Source organism: Eschrichtius robustus, chromosome 4 (assembly GCF_028021215.1).
Source record: "Eschrichtius robustus isolate mEscRob2 chromosome 4, mEscRob2.pri, whole genome shotgun sequence".
In the NCBI taxonomy this organism is placed as follows: Eukaryota; Metazoa; Chordata; class Mammalia; order Artiodactyla; family Eschrichtiidae; genus Eschrichtius; species Eschrichtius robustus.
Genome location: NC_090827.1, coordinates 129,818,823 through 129,837,258, shown reverse-complemented (window position 1 = coordinate 129,837,258; position 18,436 = coordinate 129,818,823). Strand labels below are relative to the sequence as shown.

Sequence of the window (18,436 nt, the reverse complement as noted above, 5' to 3'; positions counted from 1 at the left end):
CATGGATAGGCTATTAGATAAAAAAGGCAGACAGATTCTGGAAGTCTTTAAGTACTCTCTGTGAGGCAAGAAAATCAGTGAGGTCAAGGCTAAGTGCTGGAGCACTGAATTGATGAAGTGAGCCAAAGGGTGTATAGCGAAGTCTGAGAGAGGGCTGCGGGTAAATATATGGTATATTATAAAGGCAGCATGAAGTCCTCCGTAGACTGTGATGAATGACCAGGGTTCTGGGTATGGGTTTCAGCTGTTAATCTTATGAGGGCCATGGAACGGTGGTTCAGAGCAAAAGAAATGTCAAAATTAGAGGTGACAATGGGGAGGCAGGTAGAAAGGAAGTCACAGAAAGGGATTCTTAAAAAGGCTACTGAAGATGAACTCAAGGATATTTGCATCTGGATGAGTGTCTGTGCAGAGGCTCAGAGAGTCAAGGAGAAGTAAAAAAATCAGCGTGAAAACTGTGCCAAACATTTTGTGAATGCTCATGAGTCTTCCTGAATTGGAAAGAGTGGTGGGAGCATTGAAACACAAAAAATGACATCCGACAGAAATGTTTAAGTTAGCAGCATGCGATCAAAATATTCCATCTCCTTTCACCTGGAAGCATAGATGGTTAGGAGCGCGCTGGGCAGCGCTGCTGAGAGCGTTGTTCAGTGATGGTTACTTCACAGTCCAGGCAGCCGTTCAGAGTTATGAATATATATTAAAAAATTCTGAACAAAATGGCGCGCCACTTCCTCTATATCACTACTTCATCAGATCTGACTTCTCTTGTAAATATAAGTAGGGATCATTTGCAAAATAACACAGTAGAATTTCCTGTGCAGACAGATGCTTTTTATATTTATAAAGCTTGAGCTCCTTTTTTTTTTTTTCTTCTTAATGCTCTGGGAAACTGGAAACTGATATGATATTTTTCATATCAAGTTTAGTTTAACATATGGCAAAGAGCTCTGTGAGACTGTCTCCAAACTTCGCAGTTAACAGTTTCCAGCCTACACAGGAAGAGAAGCTGTGCTTCTGACGCATTCCCATTATATGGGAAGACCGCAGAGAACAGCCTAAAGTTAAACCACAAAAATTGTGTTTATACAAAGCGCAGCGTTCAATTGAAACCGCAGTAGCACAGAAAGCTTCACTTGATGTTTCAATTCCATTTCTACATTGTTCTAGCAAAATATTTCAAGGTATATCAATAACTAAGTAGCTGTTAAGTCTATTCTTGGCTTTTACTTAAACAAAAAACAAGTTCTATATTTGGATACTGTCTATTCTGAGGGGCCTCAGTTTAGTAATCACCTTGTGTTTGTAAGTCTTCTACTAGATTCTTAAGTATAACAAAAACAACAAAAGCAACCACCTCATCCATTCAGAACCCTTGGAGAAGAGAATTAGGATGAACTTTGTGCAAAATAACTTGTAGGTATGACATTCCTCCTGTATTACAGAGTATACGGAAAATAAAGTATTGAATATAACAATTACCTCAGCACTGCATAGAGTTGTATGTCTTGTCATAAAATTGTTCTATACTACCACATAACTATGCTTTTTGAGTTTTTGGGTGCTTTGTAATAGGTGTTTTTTTTTTTTTTGGGGGGGGTGTCCTACTCTTTTGTCAGCTTTCATTTCCCACTGCCATTACTCTCGTGTTCTTTCTCTCATGTTCTAATGTTTGTGTGTAATATGTCCCTTAGGATGAGAAACCAGACTGAGAAGTGTGGCTTAATTCTGTTTAAAAATGAGGCTATTCAAGGCTCTGAGTGTGGGTCATGGGTGTTCTATCAACGAAGCACATGGAGGACCTTTCTCTTACTATATGTTTATCTTTGGTCAAATTAGGGAATCTCTTTGAACCCCCGTTTCCTCATCTATGACATGCCTCATAGGATTGCTGTTAAGGTCAAATAAGACGATATACACAAAGCCTCACGGAATTGTTGCTAGAATGAAATAAGGTGCCTTCTAAAAAGCATGGCCTAGTACAAAGCAGGTTCCCTTTGTCTGTTTCCCTCCTGCTCAAGGGCCCTTCTTGCTTATTGCCTTGCTCTTGCTTCAGTCCATACACTTGTTAAAGGGAAAAAGCAGAATTACAGAAATATAATTATTAGTGTTTCACCTCTTATCCTATGGAATTTTACAAGGTGTTAATATTTTGAAATTTGAAGAAGAAGATACTCAAAAAGTACTGTTGAACCGAATCCCCTAATATGAGACCCTTGTCTTAAAATAATTTGTATAAATGGTAATTCATAATTAAACTGGTTTGATCATTCTCTGCTAATAGGAACTCTTGTGTTAGTACTTTAAAAATCAGTGCTTTACCCTTCTTGTTAAAAAAGATGTTAGAGGCTTCCCTGGTGGCGCAGTGGTTAAGAATCCGCCTGCCAATGCAGAGGACACGGGTTCGAGCCCTGGTCTGGGAAGATCCCACATGCCGCGGAGCAACTAAGCCCATGAGCCACAACTACTGAGCCTGCGCGTGTAGAGCTTGTGCTCCACAACAAGAGAAGCCACGACAATGAGAAGCCCGCGCACAGCGATGAAGAGTAGCCCCCGGTCGCCGCAACTAGAGAAAGCCTGCTCACAGAAACGAAGACCCAACACAGCCAAAAATAAATAAATAAATAAATTTATTAAAAAAAAAAAAAGATGTTGGAAACTCATTAAAGAAAAATTATAGGACGAAGTGAGAGAGTAGCAATGACATATATACACTACCAAATGTAAAATGGATGGCTAGTGGGAAGCAGCCGCATAGCACAGGGAGATCAGCTCCATGCTTTGTGACGACCTATAGGGATGGGATAGAGAGGGTGGGAGGGAGGCCTAAGAGGAAGGGGTTATGGGGATATATGTATACATATAGCTGAGTCACTTTGTTGTACAGCAGAAACTAACACAACATTGTAAAGCAATTATACTCCAATAAAGATATTAAAAAAAAAGAAAAATATAAAATACAGAAAAGCAGAAAGAAAAATACCAAAATTTCAACATCCAAAGATACAATTCTTTTCAGTATGTATAGTTTATGTATAGTTTTTTAAAACAAAATTTTGATACTTTTGTACCCTATTTATACATAATATATCTGTTACTTCTTATGTTATTGCCTAATTATTCATACACATAAATTTTAAAATTTGCATAATAACCTAAGTGGACATAATTTATTTATACATTTCCGTTCAGTTGGACATCATTTATTTCCATTTTCTTTCCTCATTACAATTAACACTTTTTTCTAAATCTAGGATAGATTCCTAGAAGTGGAATTACAGTGTTAAAGGATATGAAGATTTTTTTTTTTAAGGCTTGCCAAGTTGGAAAATGGCCATCTCAGAATTATAATTTTAGTACAGAGGACACGTAGCCAAGCCTCCCTGGCGTTTAACTGTCCCGTTTCCTCCAAATGAATGTCTTAGCCTGTTTCACTACGGATAGCAATCTCACCTGGGGTTTGCTCACTTTACTGATGCCAGTACAGTGAGCATTCAGATAGCCTGGTAATATTTTTTGAACTTTGATTTCTAATGTCTATTAAATATCTGGCTTCTAATAAGAAGTACCTGTGTTGTTGTTATTATTAGCTCATTGGCCCCTTATCTGGCTGTGAGTTCCTGACACACTGAATTTACCAACAAGCCCTACTTAATACAGTGTTCACGGGTTTGGAAGGAAAGATGTGGCCAACCTACTCATCTTGGAAATCAAAAGGCCCAATTATCTGTGGGACTAATACCTCCCCTGAAAACAGTATCATATGACCTTCAGAAAGAACCACAATTCTGCTGAGACCTAAGACCAAAACATCAGGAACAAATATATGCAATGAAAATATGGCTTCTGTGAGGGCCTCCAGCCAAGACAGGAAATTACTAATGCCTGTGATAGGCAGCACCATGGTGTAGGGCCACAGGCAAGGGAGGTCCAACCAAACACTGAACTTTAGCCAAAGGCAGCCAAGCAAGAAAGCCAGTGGATTAAATCCTGCAAAGTAAAATCTTGTTAAGAACCTATTAGTTACTACAGGGCATGCTTAGACAATCTAAACCTCAAAAACAATACAATACAATATGCCTTGGAGGTAAGATTGAAACGATACCAGGCATCCTGAGGGGAATATCAAATAGATGAAATTCCAATTTGAATGTAACTGGGAACCTTCTTAAATTTTCCTGGCTGGATCTTTTCCCTTTCCTAAACAGAATTCTCAGGCATTTTGGGGGGTAGTGAGAAATGATCTGGCTTTGACTGAGTTCTTCTAGGGCTGAAGTTCCTACAACCAAGAAAGAAGTGAGTAGGCAGGGAACTGAGGTTTCACATCAAACCAGAAACAATGCGTACACAAAGATTTATGAAGAAGATGTTTAAGAGGCATCAATTAAAATAGGACATTGTAAACTACCTGCTGTTTCTAAAACATGCCAAGCACACTCCCGGGGCTTTTGTACTTGCTGTTCCCTCTGCCTGGAGATAATATCAGGGAGGTAAGGGTTCGGATCACACAGGTCCTGTAGGTCATGGTAAGGAGTCTGGCATCTACTCTGAAGAGAGAGGTTTGGAGGATGTGAGCAGAGAAAAATAATGTAATCGGACTTACATTATTTCCCACTCAATTATTTGAGAAACATGTTATAAATCTATAGAAAAGCAAAAAATTAGGACAATGAACATCTGTATATCCTTCACCTATTCTCCAGTTGCTTACATTTCACTACATTTGCTTTGCATGTTCTGTGTTTCTTTCACTCTTAAATATACCTATTATTTTGCTAAATCACTTGAAAATAAGTTGCAGACAGCAAGACACTGCCACTAAATCCCTTAGCATGCATCATCTAAGAACACGTACATTTTACTGTAAAATCAAATATCATCACGCCTAGGAAGACATATTTCAGTATCATCTATTGTGCAGTCCATATTAAAATTTCCCTAATTGTTCCATAATTGTCTGTGGTAAATTATATTTTCCAAAGATGGCCTCCGACAATTTCTCTCTCTTCTAGAACTTTGTCAGTCCCCGTAAAGAGATGGAATCTAATTCTCCCTTTGAATGTGGTCAGGCTTTTGTGAAGCAAAAATGCTGCTGTGACTTCTGAATCCCAGGCAGTTCTGCTTCTGCCTTGGTTGCTCTGATGCTTGATGAGCCCTAAAGCCGCATGACTGCCTGAGGCCCTCCTGCTGTGAGGAAGCCCCCTAGAAGCCCTTGGGGAGAGATCACATGAAAAAGCCCTGAAACACTGAGAAGAGATGTCCTGCCAGCTCGCTGCCTGGTTTTCCAGGTCCAGTCACCGTCTGACTGCAACCTCATGAGACACTGAAGGCCAGAATCACCACCCAGTCCAGCCCTCCCTGAATTCTGACCTACAGAAATCATGAGTGATAATAAAATAATTACTGTTTTCTTTTTAAGCCATTGTGTTTTGGGGTATTTTGTTACCCAGCAGTAATAACTAGAAAAATGATTTTTATCGATATATTTAAAAAAAAATTCAGGATCCAACGAAGGCTTAAGATTTATAAATTGTATTAGGTTATTATGTCTTTTAGTTTCTTTTAAACTAGAATAATCCTCCTTTTTATTTTTTATTTTTTTGTAAATTTATTTATTTTATTTTTGGGTGCATTGGGTCTTCGTTGTTGCACATGGGCTTTCTCTAGGTGAGGCGAGCAGGGGCTACTCTTCGTTGTGGTGTGAAGGCTTCTCATTGCAGTGGCTTCTCCTGTTGTGGAGCATGGGCTCTAGGTGCACAGGCTTCAGTAGTTGTGGCTCGCGGGCTCTAGAGTGCAGGCTCAATAGTTGTGGCGCATGGGCTTAGTTGCTCTGTGGCATGTGGGATCTTCCCAGGCTAGGGCTCGAACCCGTGTCCCCTGCATTGGCAGGCAGATTCTTAACCACTGCGCCAACAGGGAATCCCTTCTTTATTTTTTTAAACATGATATTTTTTTGGAAAAGTCTAGAACATTTGTTTTATAGAATATACCAATTTTGGGACTTGTGAGATTGTTTCTTCATGGTTAGATTCATGTTTAAAATGTACTGTCAAAAATACAAAAAGGTATTTTTTAAAGTTCTTTCACTTTAAAAAAAAAAAAGACCTGTACTGGGAAAACTATAAGATACTGATGAAAGAAATCAAAGATGACACAAACAGATGGAGAGATATACCATGCTCTTGGATTGGAAGAATCAATATTGTGAAAATGACTACACTACCCAAAGCAATCTACAGATTCAATGCAATCCCTATCAAATTACCAATGGCATTTTTCATAGAATAAGAACAAAAAATTTTACAACTTGTATGGAAATACAAAAGACCCCGAGTAGCCAAAGCAATCTTGAGAAAGAAAAACGGAGCTGGAGAAATAAGGCTCCCTGACTTCAGATATACTACAAAGCTCTCAAGACAGTTATCAAGACAGTATGGTACTGGCACAAAAACAGAAATATAGATCAATGGAGCAGGATACAAAGCCCAGAGATAAACCCACGCACCTATGGTCACCTAATCTATGACAAAGGAGGCAAGAATATACAATGGAGAAAAGACAGTCTCTTCAATCAGTGGTGCTGGGAAAACTGGACAGCTACATGTAAAAGAATGAAATTAGAACACTCCCTAACACCGTACACAAAAATAAACTCAAAATGGATTAAAGACCTAAATGGAAGGCCAGACACTATAAAATTCTTAGAGGAAAACATAGGCAGAACACTCTTTGACATAAATCACAGCAAGATCTTTTTTGACCCACCTCCTAGAGTAATGAAAATAAAAACAAAAATAAACAAGTGGGACCTAATTAAACTTAAAAGCTTTTGCACAGCAAAGGAAACCATAAACAAGACGAAAAGACAACTCTCAGAGTGGGAGAAAATATTTGCAAATGAAGCAACTGACAAGGGATTAATCTCCAAAATATACAAACAGCTCATGCAGCTCAGTATCAAAAAAAACAAACAACTCAATCAAAAAATGGGTGGAAGACCTAAATAGACATTTCTCCAAAGAGAAATGTCTATATGTGGATACATACAGATGGCCAAGAGGCACATGAAAAGATGCTCAACATCACTAATCATTAGAGAAATGCAAATCAAAACAACAATGAGGTATCACCTCACACCGGTCAGAATGGCCATCATCAGAAAATCTACAAACAATAAATGCTGGAGAGGGTATGGAGAAAAGGGAACCCTCTTACACTGGTGGTGGGAATGTAAATTGATACAGCCACTATGGAGAACAGTATGGAGGTTCCTTAAAAAACTAAAAATAGAACTACCATATGACCCAACAATCCCACTCCTGGGCATACACCTGGAGAAAACCATAATTCCAAAAGACACATGCACCCCAATGTTCATGGCAGCATTATTTACAGCAGCCAGGAGATGGAAGCGACCTAAATGTCCATCAACAGAGGAATGGATAAAGAAGATGTGGTACATGTATACAATGGAATGTTACTCAGCTATAAAAAGGAATGAAATTGTGTCATTTGCAGAGACATGGATGGACTTAGAGCCTGTCATACAGAGTGAAGTAAGTCAGAAAGAGAAAAACAAATATCGTATATTAATGCATATATGTGGAATCTAGAAAAATGGTACAGATGAACCTATTTGCAAAGCAGAAATAGAGACACAGACGTAAAGAACAAACGTATGGACACCAAGCGGGGGAATGGGGGGTGGGATGAATTGGGTGGGAGATTGGGATTGACATATATACACTATTGATACTATGTATAAAACAGATAACTAATGAGAACCTACTGTATAGCACAGGGAACTCTACTCAGTGCTCTGTGGTGACCTAAATGGGAAGGAAATCTGAAAAAGAGGGGATATATGTATACATATAGCTGATTAACTTTGCTGTACAGCAGAAACTAACACAACATTGTAAAGCAACTATATTCCAATAAAAATTAAAAAAAAATTTGTGGTAAAAATTAACATGAAATCTACCCTCAGCAAATTTTAAAATGTACAGTACAGTATGTGCACAGCATTGTACTGCAGATGTCTAGAGCTTTTTCATCTTGCATGGCTGGAACTCTGTACCCACTGAATAGCAACTCCCCATTTTCCCCTCCCTCTAGGCCCTGGCAACCACCATTTTACTTTGTTTCTATGAGCTTGACCACTTTAGACACCTCAAACAAGTGGAATCGTATAGTATTGTTCTTTTGTGGCTGGCTTATTTCACTTAGCATATAATGTCCTCAAGTTTCATTCATGTTGTAGCATATGACAGGATTTCCTTCCTTTTTAAGGCTGAATAATATTCTACTGTACATATGTACCATATTTTCTTTATTCATTCATCTGTCAATGGACAGCTAAGTTGTTTCTACCTCTTGGCCATTGAGAATAATGCTGCAATGAACATAGGAGGGCAAATATCTCTTTGAGATCCTGTTTTCAATTCTTTGGGACAGATATCCAGAAGTAGAGTTGCTGGGTCATATGGTAGTCCTATTTTTAATTTTTGAGGAAACTCCATACTGTTTTCCATAGCGGCTGTACCATTTTGCATTCCCTCAGTAGGGGTTGCACCACTTTGCACATCCACCAGGATGTATGAGAATATCTGTTTTCCCACAGCCTTGTTAACAGAATGTTTTACCAATCTTTTGAAATTTTGGCAATATGATGGATAAGAAATGGTATCTCAATATGTTTAACCTTGATTTTTCTTCCTATGAGTGAAACTGACCATCTTTGCATAAATTTAATGACTTTCAAAAGGATCTCCCTGGATGCCATGTTGGGAGAAATGAAAGGACAATAATGCAAACTCTTGAGTCAAGTGAAGTCTGTGAATAAGTATTTCCAAGGCAACTAGATTTTCCTTCAAAGGATAGTACATATACATGCATGGCAAGTTAATGCACTGTCATTTATTGACAGCCTACTATGCGCTAAAATTTTGCATATATCTTAATTACAAAATAAATAAGACATGATGCTTTCTATCAAGGAATACACAAACCACTAGATGAGAAAGATAACCGATTATAGTACTGGGGACAAGTTATGTTAGGGTTATGCCTGGGTGCTATGAGAACACAGGAGAAACTGAAGAGTTGGGGGAAGTCTTCTGTAAAAAGATGACGTACGAGCTCAGATTTTCTGGAAGGCATTCCAACCTGAGGCAGTAGCACTCCGAGGCACAGAACAAGATGACAGGTCCTGTTTAGGGAACTACAAATTCTTCGGTACGGGTGGATTGAAAGGTGCATATATGAGATTATTGAAAAAAGAGACCATAAAGGTGGGTAGGAGCCAGACTTAATTTTTTTTCCAAGTGAAGGATTTTTTTGTTTGTTTGTTTATCCTATAAGTTATGTGAAACTATGAAAGGATTAAACAAAAATAACATAATATTCATTTCTTTAACTTAATATCTATTTTCTTAAATTTCTTGAAAATATCCATCTCAATGGCTTGAGAGTTTATCATACTCCTATTTTTCTTAACTGTAGAATCAAGACAATCATGCTTTCTTATAATATTCTTAATCTCACAGTGGCAAGTAATTATATAAAACCATAGTTAATCATGAAGAACATTGATAGAAAAATAGGGCTGATATGGAAAGTAGGAAATAAATGAAATAAAGTGTTTTGGCTTTACAAGTTTAAAAGTCTAATAAAAAATAAATTAAAAAAACAAAAAAATTTTAAAAAGTCTTATCAATATATAAGTAACATCAACAAGATTTATTGTTTTAAGATAAAAAATACATAGCTTATTATTCATAGTTCTTTAAAAGTACATTTGACATTTTCCCTTAGCTATAACTGCTTATTATAGCTTTTTTCAAAAGCACTTATTTTTTGTTTTTTACTCAACATGGAGATGGGTTGCTTTTTCTAAATAATAGCCAGAAATTTTAAACCATTTGCACATTTTCCTGGTACCAGGTAACTGAGTCACATTAACAGGTAATGTGCATCACATTAAGGCCAATTTACCTAGGAGTGCAGAAGCGGCATGTTGTAGTGGTAGAAGCACCAAACTCCGAGTCAGGAAGGCTGGGTTCTCAAAAGAAAAATACAGGAGTGAGCTTGAGCCTAAAATTAGGTGACTGAGTAGATGAATTTTGTGGTTCTTTCCAGCTTTAATTGTCCATTGTTCCATGTCAGGCTAATTCATCATCACTTGTAAAAACCTGCCAAACGTTTAGGGCCACTTAAAAATTTCCTGGATCCTGAATTTCACTCTCTTGAAAGCAGAGAATGTGCCAGAATGTAGTTTTGTTAAAACCAGGCTTGTTATTATTCACATTTGGATAGGCCATAAGTCAAGTGATGCCCCTAAAACATGACTTCTTACATTTAGTCAGTCATTTAAAAAACGTTTAGTGACCATTTATTAGATTTAAAACATTGATCTAGACACCATGGGAAGCACAAAAATGAAACACACACAGATAATTCTGCAAGAATGCCCCCTCATATAGGAGAAATGATGTATATGTACACAAATAACCATGCAGTGAGGTAGGTGTTAGGTGATATATGAGACAGATAGGGAACAACTGGAACTGAGTAAATACTAATTCTACCCCTGATATATCACTAAATAAATAATTGCATTTTACATCCTTCACTGTTAGTGTTAGATAATTCTTTATTATTGTTGTTTTTAATGTAGCATTTTGTGTATGCGTGTGTGTGTGTGTGTGTGTGTGTGTGTGTGCTGGTTTTAAGAGTAAGAGACATTCAATATAGACATATTATCAAAATCAGACAAACGTGACAAAGAAAATCATCTTTAATCCTGTTATCTAGGGCAACCATTGCTAACATTCTGCTGAATTCCTTCTAGTTTATTTCCATGCTTGCATCTAATTTTCTAATAGCATACTTTTTTCACTGAATATATCATGACTATTTCCCATGTCATCAAAAATTATTATACAATGTGTTTTTTAATGGGTGAATGTATTCCACTATGGGGGGAACATAATTTGCTCTTTTAGTATCCCTACCCCTGTTGGACATTTAACTTCATTCATCCACTTATGAAATATTTTGTTAGCACCTGCGACATGCCAGGAACTCTTCTTAGTTTGAAGATAATAGAGTAAATAAAGCACAAGACATACATGCTGTCTTGGAACTTGCATTCTAGAAGCAAGATAGACAGTAAAATGATGAATGAAATTAATTGGTCCTATATCTAACAGAACTACTCACTTAAACTTTACAAGCTTCAAAATTAATCTTTAGGCCTTCTCCAAAAAGGTTTAGCTTACTCCCAAATCTCTGGAATTGGCTGAGACCATACTGACTCTTCCTACAGGATTCAGATTCAGGCTAGACAGCAGTCATAGTACCTGCCTCTTCCAAGCTTTTGCTGAAAGGATAGCCCTTAGGCAGCCTATTGCCCAGTCATAGTGTAGAATGGAGATTGGGGGTAGTTGTGGGGTGCCCATAGCCAGGAGCAGTCAGTTCACAGCAGGCCAGGACTGATATTGGCTGACTCAAAAAAGTAAGCTGGGACAAATAGATTCCCTTGCTTTGGAATTTGATCTGCGACACCACAAGAGGATGAGATAATCAGCAAGTTAGAATTGAAGCTGAATGTTATATGGAAAACATTTGATGCAGTCACATTGGGTCATGTGTAAAATTAATTAATGAGGGCACAGAAGCCATTAAACAAGCAGCACTTTTGAGGCAGACATGTAATATATAGTCAGTAGTAGAAAAACGAGACACTCAGACACGTGAAAAGCACCTGTTGTGTTGTATTAAAGCACTAAGGCAAGATCAAGATCAGTAATTCTCATTTTTATGGGCCCTGAAACTGCCTTGGACTCAGAAGAACCCTCCAGGTCCAATGGACTTTGATTGTTCAGCCTTCTGGAGTCCCACGCTTCCATTATTTGAGGTAACTTGAGTGGGTCTCTAGTTCTTACAGCCAGAGGAACTCAATGAAAACAAGTCTTTATACAGAAGAGACAACTACATATGTGAAGAGCAGTACACAAGAGTACATAATTCAGCCCCATCAAACTCATGATACAGGTTTTACTTATGCTTTTGATTCAAGAATTATCTTACCAGGACCCAGATGTCCTTTCCTTTCAGATTTATTGTGTTTGTTTTTGGTATCAGGCCATTAGAAAAGTCAGTTTCTCTTCCTTAATATGTGTTAAATAAAAACTAGGTATAAGGCATCATGTTTAGGCACTGGGATGATTTTGGAGATGAAAGACACATTTTCTGCCACAGGAAGCAAAGAGCCTAACAGCAAACCCACAGTGACAATGCAAGATAGTAGGTACTTAGGAAGAGTCGGCAGACTCTCATAGAGTTGGCTATGGGAACACAAGAAGGTACTTCTAAACCAGAGCAGAGAATGTTTCCTGAGGAAAGTGACCCTTAAGCCATCCTTAAAGGATAAACAGGAGTTACCTCTATTTTAAACTCCAGTTCAAGCTAGAGTTCTCTGGTCATTAAGAAAAAACATTCATTCTCATTGGTTTTTAAAAAAATCTTACTGCAGATTTGGACTCATTTTCAATTCTCATACCTTGATCATAGGACCACAATTTCTATAGCAGTTTTTGGTAATCTTTGATTACCAAAATTATTTCTCCATTTTCTTTCTCTGCAGTATTTCCCAAATTTGCCTGATCATAAGAATCACCTAAAGCTCATGATAAGTATGCAGGTCCCCAAACTGTCCCCTGCAGTTTCTGATGCATTAAGTCTGGACTTTTTTTAATCAACTGTCCCAGGTAATACTCATTATTAGACATGTTCAGGAATTATTTTTCTACTATCCAAAGTTGTTGTTATTGTTATTATTAGCATTTATTTTTCAATAAAGAGTTTTCTGTTATCACAATGTTTTCCAGGATTAGTAAATAAGAAAAGAAAGAAACATAAAATTTCCCATTAGGAAAAAAAGCTGTTTTCTTTTAGATGAATTCTATAGATAAGCACACATAAGCCATATACATGTAAATTTATAGTTTTTAAAAAAATTTCAGTGTGGGTTAATTTCTATTTATACAAGGTATCTTGTATGAATTCTTTTGTTTTACTTTCATTGTAATTCACTCATGTGTTACCCAGTTTGAAATAGTCATTCTACTCACCATGTGTAATTGTAATTAGAGAAATACAATTTAGATTTAGCTTTCAGGGATTTGGGTAGGAGGGTATGGAGGGTATGGTAGATAGATGCTATATCAAACTGAGAAACATAGAGACAAAAAGTGTTTAATGAAATATGGGCATAAGGGGATTAGCTACTGTTTGTATGGGATGTTTAACAGTTTGATGAAGGAAGTATAATACTGCTATGCTGTCAGGGATTTGCTCCACTTGAATTCCAAACAAGTGTGGTAAGAGCATGAATCTTGTGGCAATCCACAACTGTTCTGGATTAATAAGTAAAGTAAGCACTGACTTTATTATCAAGCATGTTGGAGGGAGGCACAGATATCGGTTGTTAAGGACTCAATACCTAGAGTCTGTTTATTGAACAAGAGCATAAGCAAAGACTCAGACATTTTGTAATTAGAAATAAGAACACTGGAGAAGGAAGGGGACATCCTTTTTCAGAGCAATAAAATATAATATGGCTCCCAAAAGAGGAACAATCATGTCTAATTCAGAACTATTCCATTTGTCACACTACTTAAGTATTATCACATTTACCTAAGATAGGTAGAACTGGAAACTCACATTAAAATGGACAGCATACTCTTAGTAGTGGTTTTTTTTTTTTTGTATAAGTATATATGTCATAAATTTATAGGGTTCTGTTTATTGAGGGCAGGTGCAGTCACTGTGAATTAATATTTTTTTGTCATCTTCATAAGTTTTAGCTCTTAGTACCCATCTACATATTATTTTATGTAGGTATGTAAAGTAAGTAGACTCTTTCTCACTATTTTTTAAAGTATATACAAGGGTACTTGGAGCATTGTGAATTGATCAAGAATGTTGTGTGTGGGTGTATTACATGTTTGTGTAGAAATTTTGTGCTTGTGTGTCTATAGCTAACAGTGACTCTGGGATAGTTCTAGTGGTTCTCTCCCCTGGTATATCCATAAGGTAATTCATTACCTTCCTGAATTAATCAACAAACACTTCAGGGCCTGTTACTTAGCCTGATGGGCTCCAACACCTGATTCAGTACACTGACAGACAGTGTCCATTTCCGGGGGGGCAGAATCAAATTAGCAAAGACAATGAAACTGATAAATAAAAACAGAATTTCATCCATTAGTTTAAAATGGAGAATTGTACATTATAGAGGAACTGAAATATTAAAATATATACAATCGGAGGGTCCTCTCCTGGTTATCAGGTTAAATGGGAAGTATTCACCAACTGAAAGATTTATAAAATTGTGCTGCAAATTACTGTTCTAGTGAGTACAAGTTCTTATGATGGACATATTCTTTTCCTATAGTAGGATTTATATAGGAAAGCAAACTGTATTCAGGAAGTTGCTGGCTGAGTTTAGAATCAGAAAGAGAATTAGAAGAATTGAATTCTTAATGGTCCCAGGCTCAGATAGCCTGATGGGCCCACCTCTCAAATGCACCTGAACCTCAGCGTCTATTAAAATCTCTGCATCCAACCCACATCCGAGGTGTGTGGCCTATGACACTGGAAATGCTCATTTGGAAAAGGCCAAGGTTTTCTCTCTCTTATGCAGTGCTAACATTGTCTTTGACACTCTTTGTATTAAATTTCCAAGGTTGACACTTTTTTCTTTAGCAGTGAAAAATACTTTGGTAACAGTAGAACATTTCAGGCCAGAGAGTTATTCTGTTTAAGGAACATACTTATCTTTGCTGTGATTTATTCTAGTTTAACTCTGAGAGGTACTTCACTGTAACCACCTCTCACCACAATACTGGTAAAAGTTATTGGAATACCTTGATATTATGTTGACATATAGGAAGAAAATTTAGAAGCACATTAAATAAAACCCTGCTTATATTTTCATTTTCAACTCATTCAAATATATTTGAATATATTTAAAAGCCATATGTATATTTCTAATGCACATCTACCTTTTTGAAGTAAACAGCAAACTCATTCAGCATTCTCAGAAAATGATACTTCTAATCGAGGCCTGGAGTATTACTGAAGCTCACAATGGCTATCTTTCAAATCCACTATAATTAAAATTCTTATCTTTTTGCAGCTAATATCTACTTTGATTCCATCAAGGCTTTCTCATTCTCATTCTGGCCTAAAAAGAGTGTCATCTGCCAAATTACTAGTATGCCTAACTGCACCTGGACCTTTCTTAATTTTAATACAAACTTTATCTAAACATTTAATTTTGGGATGGAGAATTCATAGGAAACAGGCCACTACTCACTCTGTTCTGCAAAGCAAACATCACTAGCTAATGATAGTAATTTTTCCTTGGGTAAGACTTGGGCTGAGTCTAGAAGTGGGCTTCTTAACCACAAATCTCTAGGGAACTACAGTTGTTTCCAAAAATCATAGTTCACATGCCAGATGAGGTTAATTTGGATTGCTTGCATGTCTTATGGTGTCTAACAAGATCTGTCACTTATTTTGAATTCCAGTGTTTATCTGAAAGTAACTGTCTACTGAAAGTTTTCTGAATCATAGAAGAACAAGTTTCGTGAAGTAGTGTTTTCTCCCCTTTATTCCCTGTGGATCTCCTCAGCAAGACAAACAAAATTGCCAAATGTTATTGATAAAGGCCTGAAAAGTAGCAAGGTTTACTAAACGTTTAAAGAGTTTGTTCAGTTAGTTTAGTCCAAATCAGTATACAAGAATAACATAAGCTTTACCACAAGATCTTTTTTCAATTAAGAAAATACTTTGCTTTTTAATTAGTAAAAAATATAATATTTATTGTAAATCTACTGAACATGAATGATCTTATTTTGAATTTCTTCCATGGTAAATAAAACTAATTTGGTTTAGAAAGTTTTGAAATTACAATACCACCAGGAATTTCTTAAGTGCCAAAGCAACTATTGGTTAAAAAAATCAGATAGATGATTACTTGTTCACAGTTGCTCTATGATGAAAGGAAATATAAAACATCAGAATTTTACAGATTATAGATTAAAGAGTCTTAAAATTATTGATGAAAATGTTACCATATTAAGAATATTTTAACTGAGTTTTCAGTTCATCATTAGGCATTAGTTTAATTCTTTTGCCTGTGTATTACTGGCTGAATTGATAAAATAAGAGAACAAAACCATATGAGATGATTCCAAAGATACTTCCATTTGTTAAGAATAGAAAAGTTAGAAGAACCAGATTATTTCTGATATATAAATCAGAATTATTTATATTTTTCAGGGTATGAAGAAGTTTATTAACTTCAAACTATGGTGATTTTTGGATAGACATGTTGATTTTGCCCAAAGATGAGTTACTCTTACTTCTATCTCATTTCCTAGGAGCTGAGAAATAGATAGCTATTGAATACCAGTAGATACTGAAAAATATCTGAAATTTTACTTGCAAGACCTGTAAAATTAAGGTCAAGAGAGGGGTCTTTCAAATTTTATTCTCTTTATCCCTCTCTTATCTAACTTTTATGCTGATAGAATTTTTTTCACATTTGGAAAATTACATTTTTTCTTTCACTTGAATATTGCTAACATCAGGGACAAATTTACTATAAATAAATACAGCTTTACTTTTTATGTCAGTGATCTTCAGAAGGGAAATAAAAATCCCTTCTTTTCCTTATACACCTTACTTCAGTTAGTTCGTTTTCTATACAACTTTATAACACTGGCCTCAAGCAGAAATAAGTACAAATGGTTCATTTGGGAGCTGGCACCCTAGTATTAAGAAGTAAAGGAGGAAGAACAGTAACCCAATAAAACAGGCTGCTCTGCCCTGGCCTGAGATGCAGCAAGATAAGATCTAACGTGAATGTTCCAACAGTGACCCTATTTGCTTATCTAATTCCTCTCCCATTTTGCTTCTACTTTTATTTTAAATAAGAAAAAAACAGAATAGTCACCTAAATGAAAAACTGGTCCCTTTGGGAATTGGAGAGTTTTATAGGTGAAAAATCTTACTCTGCATAAAAGCAAGAATCTCTGAATTTTGATCACTTTCCAATGCAGAGGAGGGTTTGCTAGAGCACTTCCTTGGCTCTTCCGTAAGTTTCTCATGTCATTACTACTTGTAGAATATTCTGTTTGCTCCCATTACTAGATGTGGTTCCATTTAGTTTTTAACTACTGTTTGAGAACTGAAACTTCATCTTGATTGGCTGATAACTAGCAAAACCCTGGCCTCTTTGTTATTTGCCCTGTCATTTTTCATTATTTATTTGGAGAATAACTCAAAGTACTTACTGGGTTGAGGACCACAGTGAAGAAAAGTTCACCTCCTTGGATACTCTTGTCCAGCTCTTTAGGACCTCCTGGATATTCTTTATAGAAAATTGTGTGAGTGAAAAGCCCGCAGGTTTGTCTTGGAAGAACCTGAAGGAAGAATGAACAGGTAAGGAAAAATTTCCTTTCAACCAATTAATATGTTGAAACTTAGCTTTTTCCCTCATGGAAAATAATGTACAAGCTGGTGTCATTATTCAGCTCTTAACCAACACCCCCAAAGTTCTTCACAATGTGGGAAAGTGGGGATGACATCACTACAGCAGGAATACTGAAGAGAGTGGAAGAAATACGTTAAAACTAAGATAGACTTTGAATTATTTTAGCCACTTATCTATTTTAAATCTCCATGTCATTACTTCTGTTATGAAGCCTAGTATGTTCCAGCATCTTAAGAAATAAAACAAACAAAAAAAAGTAAAAATTAGACTTTAAAAATATTGGACTTGCCTGTGCTACATTTTAATTCTAGTAGGCAAAATTTTTAAGGATAATACTTCTATCAAATTCTACACATGCATTAGAAAATGAAGTCAATTATTAACTTAACGTGATTCTTAGGAAATGACATTTTAAATTAGAACAAATATTTGAGACACAAATCATAGTTCCTGTTCTACTCTGAAAGGACTACTGTAGGTTGTAGTAATTGCCCCGAATTCTAAGTCTGAAGCCTGCCAGTTCCAAAAGTAAGAAAGAGATGATGCATTTGGTTAGTAATTTTTATAAAGTGTCAGAAACAAAATGATAAAAAGGTCACTCAGTAAAAAGTCTTCTTTTCATCCTTCGTATATAAAAGTCATTATTTACTTCAGTTATACATATTAGTGATAAGGATTTTTTTTCAAATTCTTACAGCTTTCCTGGTAAAATATCAGTACAATTATAAAAGAAGGGGTGAACAAAAGCTGTGCAAGATGGTACAAACTTTAGCTAAACTTTATATAATGACTTCTTTACGACCTGCATTTGTCATTACACCCATGAAGTAGCAGAACATGAATTAGTATACTTTGGAGGGATACCAG

The 18,436-nt window shown here is 36.3% G+C and overlaps 1 protein-coding gene across 1 annotated transcript in view; it reads right to left on the bottom strand.

Annotated features, from left to right (window-relative positions):
* The window catches only part of LOC137763865 (bifunctional heparan sulfate N-deacetylase/N-sulfotransferase 3), a 146,462-nt gene that overhangs the window by 48,336 nt on the left and 79,690 nt on the right, over positions 1 to 18,436 (bottom strand). Inside the window, exon 5 of the mRNA XM_068542324.1 lies at positions 17,370 to 17,498. Coding sequence (XP_068398425.1) covers positions 17,370 to 17,498 — 129 coding nt within the window. The remainder of the gene's footprint in view (positions 1 to 17,369; positions 17,499 to 18,436) is intronic.